The sequence below is a fragment of the Sinocyclocheilus grahami genome, unplaced genomic scaffold (assembly GCF_001515645.1).
Source record: "Sinocyclocheilus grahami isolate Dianchi unplaced genomic scaffold, SAMN03320097.WGS_v1.1 scaffold659.1, whole genome shotgun sequence".
Lineage (NCBI taxonomy): Eukaryota > Metazoa > Chordata > Actinopteri > Cypriniformes > Cyprinidae > Sinocyclocheilus > Sinocyclocheilus grahami.
The window spans coordinates 468,321-483,743 of NW_015505838.1; the positions used below are offsets into that span (position 1 = coordinate 468,321).

General features: G+C 38.6%; 1 protein-coding gene across 4 annotated transcripts in view; it reads right to left on the reverse strand.

Moving 5' to 3' along the window:
- The window catches only part of LOC107558783 (vascular endothelial growth factor C-like), a 36,782-nt gene that overhangs the window by 4,934 nt on the left and 16,425 nt on the right, over positions 1-15,423 (reverse strand). For all 4 annotated transcript variants that reach the window (XM_016242467.1, XM_016242466.1, XM_016242469.1 and 1 more), the window contains one exon: positions 679-782. In XM_016242467.1, coding sequence (XP_016097953.1) covers positions 679-782 — 104 coding nt within the window. The remainder of the gene's footprint in view (positions 1-678; positions 783-15,423) is intronic.

Genomic DNA, 15,423 nt, shown 5'->3' on the forward strand with positions numbered 1-15,423 from the left:
ATCAATTATTCATTAGATTAACAAATCGTCACAGTCCCCTCACTCAATAAACTGCCAAGGTTTGCACGGTCACCACCCATTCCAATATTATACATTCCAATACATTTCCTTTTTATATACGTTTTTATATTATCAAATTAATTTAGGTTCCTGTGGCTCAGTGGTAGAGCATTGTGTTAGCAGCACAAAGATTGTGGGTTCAATTCCCAGGGAACACATACTGATAAAAAAAATGTATAGTCTAAATGCATTCTAAGTCGCTTTGGATAAAAGCGTCTGCTAAATGCATACATTTAAATTTAAAATAAATAAGCTGTTCTAAATGCAGTAACTTAAGCAAATTAATTAATTAATTTGTCATATATACTAAAATGCTTCAAATATTTTCATGACATCCAAGAAGACAAATATACTGTATATCAGCTGGCCAAAATGGTTAATATAATAATTTTACAAACTTTTTTCTCTCTTGTAAATGGATATATTTCTGTACTGGTGACTGTGTGCCAAATTATGTTGCATAAAGTCCAATAGTGCTGAAATAATTCAATTAATAGAAGTTCTCTCATCAGTTGGATCCCTCTTTCAGTAGGTTTGTTTCTCTTTCATACAGTCACGCTCAGACACACATACAAAACACAGCACTGTAAGGCTGTAAACATGTGCATTAGCACTTACCAGAATGTGGCTTTGAAAAAAGGGTGTCGGGTAGTGGCACACATCTGCACAAGCGATTACTCCAGCTGTGATTCTTTGGGCATGTTTTATTTGCCACGTGACATCTGTGGAGGAAATAAGTGATTAGCAAGGAGACAGACAGTAGCATCGGTTTAAAAAAAAGAAAATAAATCCACAATACAAGGCAAAATAACAGTTTCAATTTAACAAGCACTGACTCATATAAACAAAAATGTTGACGTAACTATTATAACCCAGAAACTTCTATTTTATAGACACCCCTCTTTTGATCACTGGCTGTGTGTCTTAACCTCACTGCAAATTAGCCTGTATGTGTTCTTTAATTCAATAATAAAAAGCCCTACTTTCAAAGAGGACATGGAAGATGACTTGACTGGCTACACATATATTTCATTCTGATCACTGACTTCATTTCTTAAGTAAACACACCTCAAAGGAACTGTCCTGAAGAAGCACCGTATTTTATACTGTGTTCTTGGTCTGGCATGACTCTGGCAGTCTATCAACAGGATGGAAGAATCAGAGTTGTTTCAGACAGAAGGAAGGAGGGAGTGATGCTATCAGAGTCCCTTGCCGTCCTGCTAACCAGTAGCACATGGTGTAGTTGGCATGGAGGTCTTACTGAATGAAGTAGAAGCAGTATGGGGCTGATTCTTACAAATAGCTTATTCAGATGCCACGAATACTGCAATATATTTTAAGAACTCTAAATACATTGCATGTTTCAATAATTACTGATACTCAGGTCCAAATATAGCTATTGTAATTCTTTCAATCTTGTGCAATACACTAAGTATTGCAATTCATTTCTGCAACTGAATTAGATTCCTTAAACTATTAACCACAAAAGATATATGGAATATGTGACTTTCATTTGACATTGCTCAATTCAAAATTATGATACAACCAACTGGCACATCTATCTTTTTCCATTCCATTTATTTTTCCAACTCCAACACTGTCTACTAGGAGGATCCAAACTGAAGTCACTGACCAGCTTAAACTCATCTTCTTGTCTGCTCCATTATCCATCTATCTTCTCACGGCCTCAGATTTTAAGTCCAGGCTGCAGGTACTGGGCAGTGAAATCACAGGCTTCACCCAAGATAAAGATGAAGTGATATGAATCTCAAAAAATTGGAAAGTGAGTGTTACGCTAAGAGTGGATCGACACTGGTGTGAAGCGTTGCTTTGCTTTTCCATTAAGTGTAGACTGCAAATCGTATGGGATTTGATATTGCCTGCAGGCAAGAAAAATGATACGGAGCAACCCATCGAGGAGAGTCCTGTTCTATTAAACTGTGTGAGGAGGTCATTTCTAAAACCTCTTTGGATTTCATGGCATCTTTTCCATTTGCATTGAGTGTAATCAGTGTATATGCATATGGTTTTAAACATCTGAAATGCATTTACATATATCCATCCACAGCTGTAAGGCATCTATAAACTTCAACAATGTGCGGCCTAAGGAGATCTAGTTTTAATTACGACTTCATAGATTATTTGGGAGTAAAGCCATAAAACAGATACTAACATGCAATATTTTTACAATAAATTATTATTAGCACATAAAAAAATCTCTGAAACTGATGTAACAGTAATATTCTGTAGTTAAACTGCCACAATCCATACAGTCCAATGAAACTGAAAGGCCAAGAGCAATGCTTTTCCTGACCCCTAGAAAGACTCCATCCACTAATAATGTCATGTAGTGGCTCACTATGAAGAGTAGCTGGCGAGAATTCTGGGAAAAATACAAACAAAGAATGATGCGTTTAAAATGGCTTTCCCTCATATTTAAACAAACATCCTGTGCACATATTCAGTAAAGGGGGACATAATTGATAACTAACACTTTTGGTATGTGCTCATTTATTAAAGGGGTGGTTGATTGCGATTTCACTTTTTTAACGTTAGTTAGTGTGTAATGTTGCTGTTTGACCATAAACAATATCTGCAAAGTTACGAAGCTGAAAGTTCAATGCAAACGGAGATATCATCTTTTAAAATTCTGGCAGTTTAATGCCTAACGGATGGTAGGGACTACAACAAATTACTTCCCGGGTTCGTGATGTAACAAACCTTAGAGAGGAAGACAAAACTAGAGGTATATACTAAATACACTAAAACCATATATTAAAAGCTAACATAAGCAGTAGCATTTACAAATAACAGCATATCTAAAAGTATAAGACAACAACAAACAAAAAACATAGGCCTACCATTAAAGCCGTGCTTGCACAGGTTCTGCACGATCCTCTTCAGTAATATCCTCTGCTTCTCAATCGGCTCAAACTGATAAGCGATATTAACAACGCCATTGTTTACAATAGAACTGGAGCACATGCCGCTGAGGTGAGGGGCGGGACGCTTAGACGCGCACTAGAGGCGGTTTAGCCAATCACAACACACTGGTCTAGCAAACCAATCAGAGCCCATCGCCTATTTCTGAGGGCGGGGCTTCATAAAAGCAGGAAATGATCAGCGCGTTTTTCAGAGAAGGGACAGAGCGTTGTGGAATAAAGGTAAATTATGTGAAAAATATATATTTTTTAAACTAAGCATTAGCACATGGTAGACTGCACCCCATAAACACAATCAAGCCTAGAAAAAAACCAGTGAGCCAACCCTTTAAGAAAATGATTAGCCACAAATTTTTTTAAATTTTGCCTTGGATATCTTTGACACGTTATTACTAATGTCAATTAAATTATTAAATTTACACAGTTGGATACAATTCAAATAGAATGCAAACGTTGAAGTTGCATTCAGTAGAATATGTGATACATATAACAGTGATACAGTACATTTAATTTATCATTCAACACTTCAACATTACTGAATCTAGACATATTTTCGGAACAGGTAAAGAATTGAATTGTGTGTGCTAATATGATATGACCACAGTCAGTATGTTTAATTTAAGTGTATTATTACCAATGTTTCATTATTTCTGCTATCCCTACAAAATAACCAGAATGACCAAAAAATGACTACGCAATGACTAAAAAAAGCGTTGGTACAATCAGAAGCTATTAAAATCATCTTTTTAAAACATTTGCAGACATCATTGCATATTGCAACATACTGCAATCTGAATCATTCATGGTAGCATGCTATATACTGTATTGCATACTGCAAGTTCTGTATTGTTTCAAACTCTGAAATAGCCTTTCTGATAATGTTCAGGGCTCAGACATTTCTTTAGCCAAGCATTTACATAATGCATCTCATAACCTTGTACTATAGTTATATCGGATCAAATGTGCATGATTATCTTTAGCTTAAAATATTATGAGCAGTAGCTACACTATTTATTCTGTTTCTACCTCAGGATGTAACTAAAGATTGTGCCAGCTCCAGTTTGGATCCAGCCTCTCACAAAGATTTAGATGACTGCAAGGACTTCAGGTGACGTCAACATCAACAAAGCTTCTAAATTTTTCTGTGTTCACTGTTTCTGCTTAAATAAATGTGACGTTAACTAACTGCATGATTTGTATAATTTTCGAATTGTTAATTTCTGTCATATGGACATTATACAAAATTTGACACAATATACAGTGAAATACTGACATATAAAAACAGTAATTGCTGTGTGATTTGCATACAAGAAAAGTGAAGACGGTACATTTTAACTGTGGGTTAACTTTGAACTTAGCCAATCACAAAGTCAAATTTAGACCTACAGACCCCTCTCTCTCCAACCTATCCTAAAGGAAATACCACTCATGAACAAGTCCTCAGAGAGCAAACTGTTTTTTTTTTGTTTTTTTTTAAGAAAAAAAAAAAAGAGGGGGAAGGGAACCATCAGGTTGGGGCCATTCAGACCCAAGCTATTTATTACTTTGTCACCTCCCTCCCTCTCTCTCTCTCTTTACCACCCTCCACTCTCTCCTTCTCTTTGTTTTTGTGAGTTTAAGTGGCTCGGGCATAATGTCAGGTCCCCAGGCAGATTTGGCTTCAGAGTTATCCAGCGAAAAACCATGCTCAGATGTGGGTTTCCCCTCTAGATCAGAGAGACACAAGACTTCACGGTCTGCACTCAACCTTTGCACTGGAAGATATGTGTGTCTGTGTGCGTGTTTGTTTGTTCAGTCTTACACCCTGCTGAGAACTGACTCGGATGTAACAGCTCCAGTTACAGGTCCGCTATCATTAACCTCCCTTGGCTAAAAGGTGAGAGGTCAGGACCAGTTAGCATGACCCAAGGCTGGATCAGGTCCAACCAAGGACCATTCTCATGCATAGATCAACCCTCCTGTCTGGCCGTCCATGAAATCACTGCTTTTCCACCTAGACAGCATGGGTGATATATTACCCATGTAAAACTGTTCGTCATTAAGGGTTTGTTCACACTGTGCACACAAATCTGAATTGGGTTTTACATCTGATCTTCAGGATCGACTGTCCACAATGTCATTTTGCAAATAATAAAATCTGATCCGTCTCTTTGTAGTCAATATCCAGTGTATCTGTAACTCACTTGTTACAGTAATGACAGAAAACCGATATTAAATTTCTGGCGGATTCCGAAGCCAATAATTATTTTAATGTTATGGCTGAAAGATAATAATAATATTATTATTTTAACAAAACCCTAAAATAATAATATTAATAATCTTAAATACTATAAATTAATTCACAACACTAAAATGTACAGTATGAAAAAAATATTAATTTTGAGATTTGCTAAATATTTGACAGTGCTATTACATTTAATTATTTAATTAAATGTAGATTAAAGGGTTGAAAATGTGATCTAAAATGTAAAAATAAGAGAAATTGGCATTTGCTACTAAATATCTAACATTCCATTACAAACAAACAAATACATACATGCATACTAATATAATAAATAGAAACTAATTAAAAAATAAGTACTAATATATTATACACGCCTATAGCCAGTATGGAAAGAAAACAGAGGACAGAAAACTGAAAATTAGGCTCTTGTGAGCATCTTACAAGATGTATGAGACAACAATGGCCAATATATGTTTAAAAAAAAAAAAAAAAAAAAAAAAAAAAAAAGACTTATTCTTCCATTCATCCATATTGTGAATGCTCCATAAACACTCCATATGTTGATAATGAGACAATACTGTGTAATTTGCATGTCACAGATGAGTTAAATGCAGGATGAAAAAAGAAATATCTCTGGTTAAACCATTTGATGTATCAGAAGATGCATTACAAAAAAAAAAGTGGTTTAAACCTGGTTTGTAAAAATCAACGCTTCTTTGCAGTTCAGAATGCAAAGAGCTAAATTGAGTCAAATACTCTTAAAAGTCAGAATATTGCTGCCTGTCTGAAGGCATGTGATGGAAACTTGAGCAACCACTGAATAAGCTTGTTTATAGCAACAGTAGGTGTAACTGACGCAAGTGTTGAGATTGCACCCTTCTGAACACAGTATTATGTATTTGATGACAAAACAAGTTTTCTGACACAATGCACTGTAAACACCATTACATGTCAGTCCGCTTTGCATTCTAATCTTCAAACATACCATGCAAGCTAATCAAACAGATGTTGGCATAATTAGTGTTGCGGGTGTTTACTTAGAAAAAGAGAAACAAGTTGCTGAATATCAGAACCGTGAAATAAAGCAAATTGCCGAATAGGCCTGAAACAGTTCAGTGGTAAACTACACATGCACAAGGTTCTCAATGTGTTTTCAATTACCATATGCTCAGTGGCATAAGACAACACATTCCTGAGAACAGAAGGGGAGTTAAAAAGGACTTATGATATGGTCCACGCGAGGTGGAAGAACACCTTCTGGATGACTAACATGTGCACTTGCTCCTTGCGTAATGCAAAACAGAAGACTCCATTTAGTCTAGCAAGGTGTCAGGAAGATAGCATATAAGCTAGGAGAACATGCTTCTAATACGACTATGCTGCCATTCACATCCATAGGCCACATAGAGACAAATCCGCAGTCCCACCTCTACAGTAATTCAACAAGCCCATATGTTGTTTGTTACACAGAGCTGATTCGTTCTTTGCTGGGGGCTGTCTGAAGAGGTCTGCAGCTCAACTGATTTACATTTAAAAGTCTAAAGAGGATATAAATATCCATTTTCCATATGTTAATGTAAACTACGCTACAAGGGATAGTCAACCTGCACTTTAAATCACATTAAAATGCCAAAATAAAGGTCGGCTGTTCAAACAATCACATATTTCACATCAGCCTCTTCACTCTGTATTTCTCAATGCTGAAAACACTACTTATCATACCTACAATAATGGACTGCGAAACATTCCAGGAATACAAAGATTACAGAGATTGAAATCAGTTGCTGTAACCAAGAAATCTTCAGATCAACAGAATAAAGCAGTATCAGTGGTGTGTAGGTAATTTTATATCAAGATATGAGTACGCATTATCACAATATTGTTATTTTTGCTGGAAAATCATTCTAATGATGTTTTACATAAGGAATAATTGATGACAGGCCAATGACTTTGTAGAAAAATAATGCACACCTGAGGTGGTAATGCAGCTTTGACACGAAGTGAAGTAAAGAGGTTCTTTTGCTGTTATAGGTAATAAGGACATTTGAAATAACTGAAATCATCTGACAAAGTGATATTTTATTTTTTTTGTTTATTTGGCCCATTAGCCACTACCAAGGTAGTAATGGCTGTTCTTTCTGGGGTCCAACCAGTAAAAAAAAAAATACAAAATTACATTAATCCACAACAATAAAAGTCAATAAAACATACAAACACAAAAATCATTCAAAACCAACAATTTACTATATATTGCGTCATTAAATATCCTATAAATTTTTTTTAAACCTCATTTTAATTAAAAATATGTAATATCCAATGGCAAATCTTTGCATTGGTTTTTGAAACAGGAAGTAAAAAACATCCTTTTGATGCACGCCTGGTGTTAAAATTATGACTAGCACTACTATACAAAAGTCGACAGTACAGGACATTGGGAACTCTAGATACTGAAATATTTCTTACAAAACAAATCAGGGAAATAATTGTTCTATCCTTCACCAGTTGCCAACCTAAAGTTTTGTGCATTCTTATAATATTAGCCCTTCTATTACAGTTTAGAGTGAGTCGTGCAGCTCTGTTCTGGACTAACTGTCATTTTTCCAAATCTTTACTTGATGACCAAACCACTGGACAGTAATCTGAATAAGTAAGAACCATTGTTCACACAATTTGAGACCGATAGACCTCTTCCCATAACTGTTACCATCTTTTCTGTTTTGACGACTTCAGCCTGCTGTCTAGTATAACTCCAAGAAGTCTGGTTTCCTCTACCTGTTCAATAGGCACACTCTTTACAGACAGATTTAACTGTGGTTTGAATAAAAATTTTGAATTTCATCCAAACGCAATGCTTTTGGTTTTTGTCAAATTTAGAACTGGAACATATAGAACTGTAATGCGGCCAAGACCTGACTGGAACCACTTTAGCTGTGTGTTTCCTAAAACATGATTGCACTTTAGGTTCATCAACAAATCAGATTCAAGCTTTCAACATCCCCCATAGTATAAGCATTAAATAACAGTGGTCTAATTACTTTTTTGATACTCCAGTAAATTAAATATTGTAAACATATCCTACATTATAATATTCTCATTATATACATATTTTGATGCACTTGGACACAAACTACAGAATCAGATTATTCACAAACAAAATAAGTGCAAAATAAAATGCAACACTTGCACTAAAACAATCTCAAAAGAGTAATGCATTATGAATATGATTTGACGAGCCATGTCCAATCAGTTGAACACATCAGAACACATCTATATTAATGCGCTAAGCTGCAGCATTGCTTGCCAACTGTAAACAGCCTACAGTTGAACCAGGTTACACTGCATCAAAAATAAATAACTTTCTTCATAATCAAAGTAATATCTAATTCTGTAAATATATATCTGGATAATTCTGTACATTCACAATTCTGTCTGATGTTTATTATATATATATATATATATATATATACACACATATATATATATATATATACACACACATACATATATATATATATATATATATATATATATATATATATATATATATATATATATATATATATATATATATATATATATATATATATATATATATATATATATATATATATATATATATATATATATATATATATATATATATATATATATATATATATATATATATATATATATATATATATATATATATATATATATATATATATATATATATATATATATATATATATATATATATATATATATATATATATATATATATATATATATATATATATATATATATATATATATATATATATATATATATATATATATATATATATATATATATATATATATATATATATATATATATATATATATATATATATATATATATATATATATATATATATATATATATATATATATATATATATATATATATATATATATATATATATATATATATATATATATATATATATATATATATATATATATATATATATATATATATATATATATATATATATATATATATATATATATATATATACACACACATACATATATATATACACACACACATACATACATATATATATACACACATACATATATATCTTATCATATATAAGTGATCTTGAATTAATCTGGCCTTGGAGTCAGATTAAATGAAAAATTTATCTTATTCAAGAACAAATTCAGAAAGCACACTGTGCAACATGGACAAGATCGCAAGACAGCAAGTCCCCAGCCCGGTTGTTGACCTTTACAGCTGTAAAGACAGCTGTAAACAATTAAAGAGACAAGCACACAGTAATTCAAATTAAGCATTTCAATACACTGAAGAAGATACAGTGTGCTCCACAGTCGGAAACAGTATTTTGACTTGAGTTTTTGCAAGCAATAAATACTCTTGCAAAACTTGTCAGGATCCTGCCCTATCTGTCTTGTCTCTGTTTCATGTTTCCTTGTTTGCGTTGTGTGTGAGCACATGGCTCTGTCTTTGTTGTTGTCTGCCATGTGCTTCTTTCATCCTGCCTCCTTGTTTCCTGTTGCCACGCCCCCTTGTTTAGTCCTCATTTGTCTGAGTGTCGTCACCTGTCCCTCTCGTTCACTCCTTGTTTGTCTGAGTGTTGTCACCTGTTTCTCCTGTTCTCTGCCCCTTTATATTGTGCTCCCTTCCTCTCTTGTGTTGTCAGTTCATTGTTTCAACTTGCGTGTTTGCTAGCACTCCTATTCGTTGTGTTCCTGTATTCTCCCAGACAGATTGTTCGTTGTGTTTGTATTTTGTTTCTTGTCAGTCCCCAGTCTAGTCTAGTCCTGTTCTGCCCTGTTCTGACTTGCAGGCTGAGCTACTTGTCATCTCCCTGGGTCTGCCATGCTGCTAGGCCTGTGCAGTGCCCGATACATCACGAGTGTGGAGTGGTGAGAAGTGTCAGGCCACCACTGCTTACCTCCGGCCTCCTACTTTGTTGCCTCCACTGCTCTCTGGCGGTCTGCCATCCTGGACTGGACTCTGTGGCTGATCACCCAGGCCTGCCTGTCTTCCAAGTCTTTCCCTGCCTAGTGTTTGGACTGTGTTCACCCCTCTCCTCACCATCTCTCATCTTGCCTGCAAGTCTGTCTCAATAAATCTGTTAACACTCACTCTGCATTTGAGTCCTCCCTTCAGATTCGTGACAGAACAAACTGACCGCCATTGGACTCCGCAGAATGAGCATCAAGATCCTGCCACCTGCTAATGCCCGGGAGAGATTGAGGTCTGGCTAACCTTCGCCAACAGGACTGGGATATAGGTGCATTTGCCCAGTTTTTCTGGACCATGTCAAGGGGGCTTGATTATGATACCACCCTCAAAGACATTTTCAATGCCTGCTTGGATGAGCCTGTGCCTAAGTGGGAGATGGCTAGCCTCAAGATTTTGAATTTCTGGGACTTCTCCAGGTATCTTTGGTCATCGCATTCAGTGGGGAATGCCTCCTCCACCTAAGCCAGCATGCAGCAACCACTCCGCCCCACTTCCCTTGTCAAGTCAAGACCAAGATCCTCTTCTGACTCCCACTCAGAAGCGAAGGGCAAGAAGGAAGAGGGCTCTTCAGTCTGCTGCATTCATTTATGACTCTGACACCTTCTCAGTCACCCCTGAGACTACTGAGTTTGCTCATGTTTCCCCTGAAACAGTGAAGCCAAATTATGTCATCTCCCAGACACACAAGTCAGTCCCAGTTGTTTCTGAGTCGGTAGAATCAACCTCGGCTTTCCCAGAGATAGTCAGGTGCACTGCTGACATCTCTATTCCAGTCAAGCTTACTCCAGTCACTCCAAGGCCAGTCAAGCCAGAGCCAGTCACTCTAGAGCCAATCGAGCCTGATCCAGTCACTCTAGAGCCAGTCAAGCCCGTTCCAGTCACTCTAGAGCCTGATCCAGTCAACCCTGCCCCAGTCATTTCCAAGATGGCCAAGTTGGCAGCTATCTAGTCAGTTCCAGTCAATTCTAAGCCAGAGTCAACTTCAGGCATCCCTGAATCAGTCACCTTCACTACCGTAATCCAGGAACAAGTTGTGTCTACCACAGTCATCACTCAGTCAAAGAAGTTTGTACCAGACAGCTCTATCAAGCCAACTTCTGTCTTCCCAGAGTCATCCAAGTGCACTCCTGTTATTCAAGAATCAGTCAAGTCTAGTGTTGTCCCTCAGTCTATAGGGTCTGTTCCCGACTTGTCTCATTCTGCCGGGCCAATTCCTGTCTCCACTGAGATGACCAAGATCACTACCTCTCTGCCAGAGATGGCCGAGTTAGCTACAGATACTACAGAGGTGGTCAACTATGCTGTTTCTATCCGTCAGAAGAGGAGGAAAACGGCCCGTGCTGTGCAATCTAATGCCCTTCCTGTTATATCCACTAAAGCCATGTTTATGAACGCTGCCATGTCCACAGAATGTGTTCCTGCCTGTCATGTCATGTCCACCAAGCTTGATGGATTACCCTAATTTATTAAAGAAAAATTAGATGTCAGATAGTTTACTCGAGAAGGAAGAGGGCTCTTCAGTCTGCTGCATCCATTTATGACTCTGACACTGAGTCTACTGAGGTTGCTCATGTTTCCCCTGAAACAGTGAAGCCAAATGATGTCATCTCCCAGACACACAAGTTGTTTCTGAGTCTGTAGAATCAACCTCAGCCTTCCCATAGATAGTCAGGAGCACTGCTGACATCTCTATTCCAGTCAAGCCTACTCCAGTCACTCCAAGGCCAGTTGAGCCTGATCTAGTCACTCCGGAGCAGTCATGCCCACTCCAGTCATTTCCAAGATGGCCAAGTTGGCAGCTATCCAGTCAATTCTAAGCCAGAGTCAACTTCAGCCATCCCTGAATCAGTCACCTTCACTATTGTAATCCAGGAACAAGTTGTCTACCACAGTCATCACTCAGTCAATGAGGTTTGTACCAGACAGCTCTGAGTCTACCAAGTCAACTTCTGTCTTCCCAGAGTCAAGTGCACTCCTGTTATTCAAGAATCAGTCAAGTCTAGTGTTGTCCCTCAGTCTATAGGGTCTGTTCTCGACTTGTCTCATTCTGCTGGGCCAATTCCTGTCTCCACTGAGAAGACCAAGATCACTACCTCTCCGCCAGAGATGGCCGAGTTGGCTACAGATACTACAGAGGTCGTCAATTATGCGGTTTCTATCCGTCGGAAGAGGAAGAAAACGGCCTGTGCTGTACAATCTTATGCCCTTCCTGTTAGATCCACTGAAGCCACGTTTATTAATCCTGTCTTGTCCACAGAATGTGTTCCGTCATGTCCACCGAGGCGCTTCCCAAGCTAGCCGCTTCTTCTGTCATGGCCTCGGAAGCTGAGGAAGAGGATTTCATTTTGCCTGTTCCAGTCACAAAAGCCAATTCCAAGCCGCCTGCTTTCCCAGTTGCATCCACGGATGAGATTTCCACCAGTCATGTCGAGACTAAGAATGTTCCTGCTAGTCACATCATGTCCACAGAGGCCATTTCAGAACAGCCTACTCTCACTGTGTTGGCCACGAAGGCTATTCCAGTGGCTCACGTTCAGCCTGTTATGCTCAAGGAGGCCATCTCTGTGTTTCCTGCTGTTCCTGTTGTGCCCCCAGAGGCTGTTCCGGAGCGGCTTGCTCTTAATGTTTTGGCCATGGAGGCCATCTCCGAGCACCCCGCTCTCCCAGTCACAGCCATGGAGGCCGTTCCCAAGCAGCCCGTTGTCATAGCCGCTGAGGCCTTTTCTGAATCTCTTGCCAACCTAATCAAGTCCACAAGGAAGATTCTCGCCACCCTTGCCGTGGTGAGAGTAGTTCTCGAGTCCACTCCCATGTGGGCTCCAGCCCCCGAGTTCAGCCCAGAGAGGGCTCCAGCCCCAGAGCCCGCTCCGGTGTTAGTCCTGGAGCCTCCAGAGTCCGCTCCTGAGAGAGCAGTCGCAGTGTCAAATCCCGCCCAGGGCAGGTACCAGCCCCCAAGTGCATTCTAAAGTCAAGTCCTGTGTCCGTCCGTGAAGCTAAGGAGGACATCTCCACAGTTCAAAGGAACGCTCCCAAGACTGCCCCGTCGCTATGCCCAGCTGGAAGCCCAGACCAGTTAGGCCAATTCCTGCATCTAGAGGCACCTCCAGTCAGGCTCCTGTCCCTATGTGTCCCGGCTATTCTGGGACTTCAAGTTTTGTTCCCCACCTGTTAGTACCTCCTTGTTCCTCTTTGCCCAGTGTTTGCTCTCTTTGTTCAGGCATCCATTGGAGGGAGGGTACTGTCAGGATCCTTGTGTGCACATGGCTCTGTCTTTGTTGTTGTCTGCCATGTGCTTTTGTCCTGCCTCCTTGTTTCTGTTGCCACGCCCCCTTGTTCAGTCCTCGTTTGTCTGAGTGTTGTCTCCTGTTCTCTGCTCCTTTCCTCTCTTGTGTTGTCAGTTCATTGTTTCAACTTGCGTGTTTGCTAGCACTCCTATTCGACGTGTTCCTGTATTCTCCCAGCCAGATTGTTTGTTGTGTTTGTATTTCGTTTCTTGTCAGTCCCCAGTCTAGTCCCGTCCTATTCTGTTCTGACTTGCAGGCTGAGCTACTGGTCATCTCCCTGGGTCTGCCACGCTGCTAGGCCTGTGCAGTGCCTGATACATCACGAGTGGTGAGGAGTGTCAGGCCACCACTGCTTACCTCCGGCCTCCACTGCTCTCTGGCGGTCTGCCATCCTGGACTGAACTCTGTGGCCGATCACCCAGGCCTGCCTGTCTTTCAAGTCTTTCCCTGACTAGTGTTTGGACTGTGTTCACCCCTCTCCTCACCATCTCTCGTCAAGTCTGTCTCAATAAATCTGTTAACACTCACTCTGCATTTGAGTCCTTCCTTCAGATTCGTGACAAAACTACGGTGAGCTTTTTAATATAAATACAGTATGAGTAAGGGGGTCATTACATCCTATATAGTCAGCCTAAAACGGTTAACATGTCTAGTTTTTCACCCATATTGTAATTATTATGCATTTATCCTGAGACAAAAATATGCTGGAATCAGTCCCATGAATTGTGTACTTCCAGCACTGACAGTTAGATACCACAGGCCAAAATTAATAAAAAAAAATAATAATTTGAACATCTATTACAAACAACATAAATATAGGCCTTCTGCATCAGGTCACAAAAAAATACATGTGCCTTGTAACTCACTTGTCTGTGCTGATTAGTTAATCAAATCTGCACACTGCATGGTAAGTTCATTAAGATTCCCCACTGGGATTTTCCTGCCTGACAAAATTCCTGAAACACAAGATTAACAGGAAGTTCTCTATCAGCTTTAACAATGGGTGGCCACACCACCAATATGAAAATCAATTTGATGAGCTACTGTACGTCATTGGGTGTGCAACTACATCCAAAATACATACATCAGTGTAGCCACATATCCGCTGATGAGACGCTACACAGGGCCAAAACAAACAGGGAATACAGTAAAGTCAGTATATTAAATGTCTTGGTGTGATAGTTTATCTCTTATATAAGTTACCCTATCATCATTTGCTCCCACTACATCGGAGTACATTTTTACACTTCAGCACTTTGTTCAAGATTTCTGTTAAGGCTGAGTAATAGTCTTTAGAAAACTGTCGCTCTGTTCCACAACTTAGTGAACTGCCTCTGCCTTTACATTTATGCATCTGACAGACACTTTTATACAAAGTGACATTCACACGTTTTTGCCATGAGGAAAAGGCAATCCCAGAACGAATTGTGACAGGCTCAGCAGAAAACAAAAATCCAAGATAGTGGACGAGAGAATTGTTGATTGCAATTAATGTTTTTAATTCAATAATGTATCGGTAAGTGTTAAAAAGTTCAGTGGGATTCAGAATTAATTATTTTTCCCAATATTTGTATATGTCTTTATATTTATTAGATTATTGCGCCATTAGCTTAAGGTGCGGTCACATTACCTCAGTTTTAATGGCAAATTAGGTCTGTTGTCAATAGTGTAGTGATGTATGAAGCACAGCTCACACAGAAGTCACTTTCAAACCAAGCAGCTTTTTGTTGGTCAATACTTTCTGTTGGCAACCACATAACCAGCTTGAACACAATGAGAAATCTGCATGGGGAAATCTTTCGCCCTCACTTGAAATTCCCTATCTCATGGATTCCATTGAAATGATGTGATTTTGTCTGAGAAGATTTGACAATGGTAAATGTGGCCGCATCT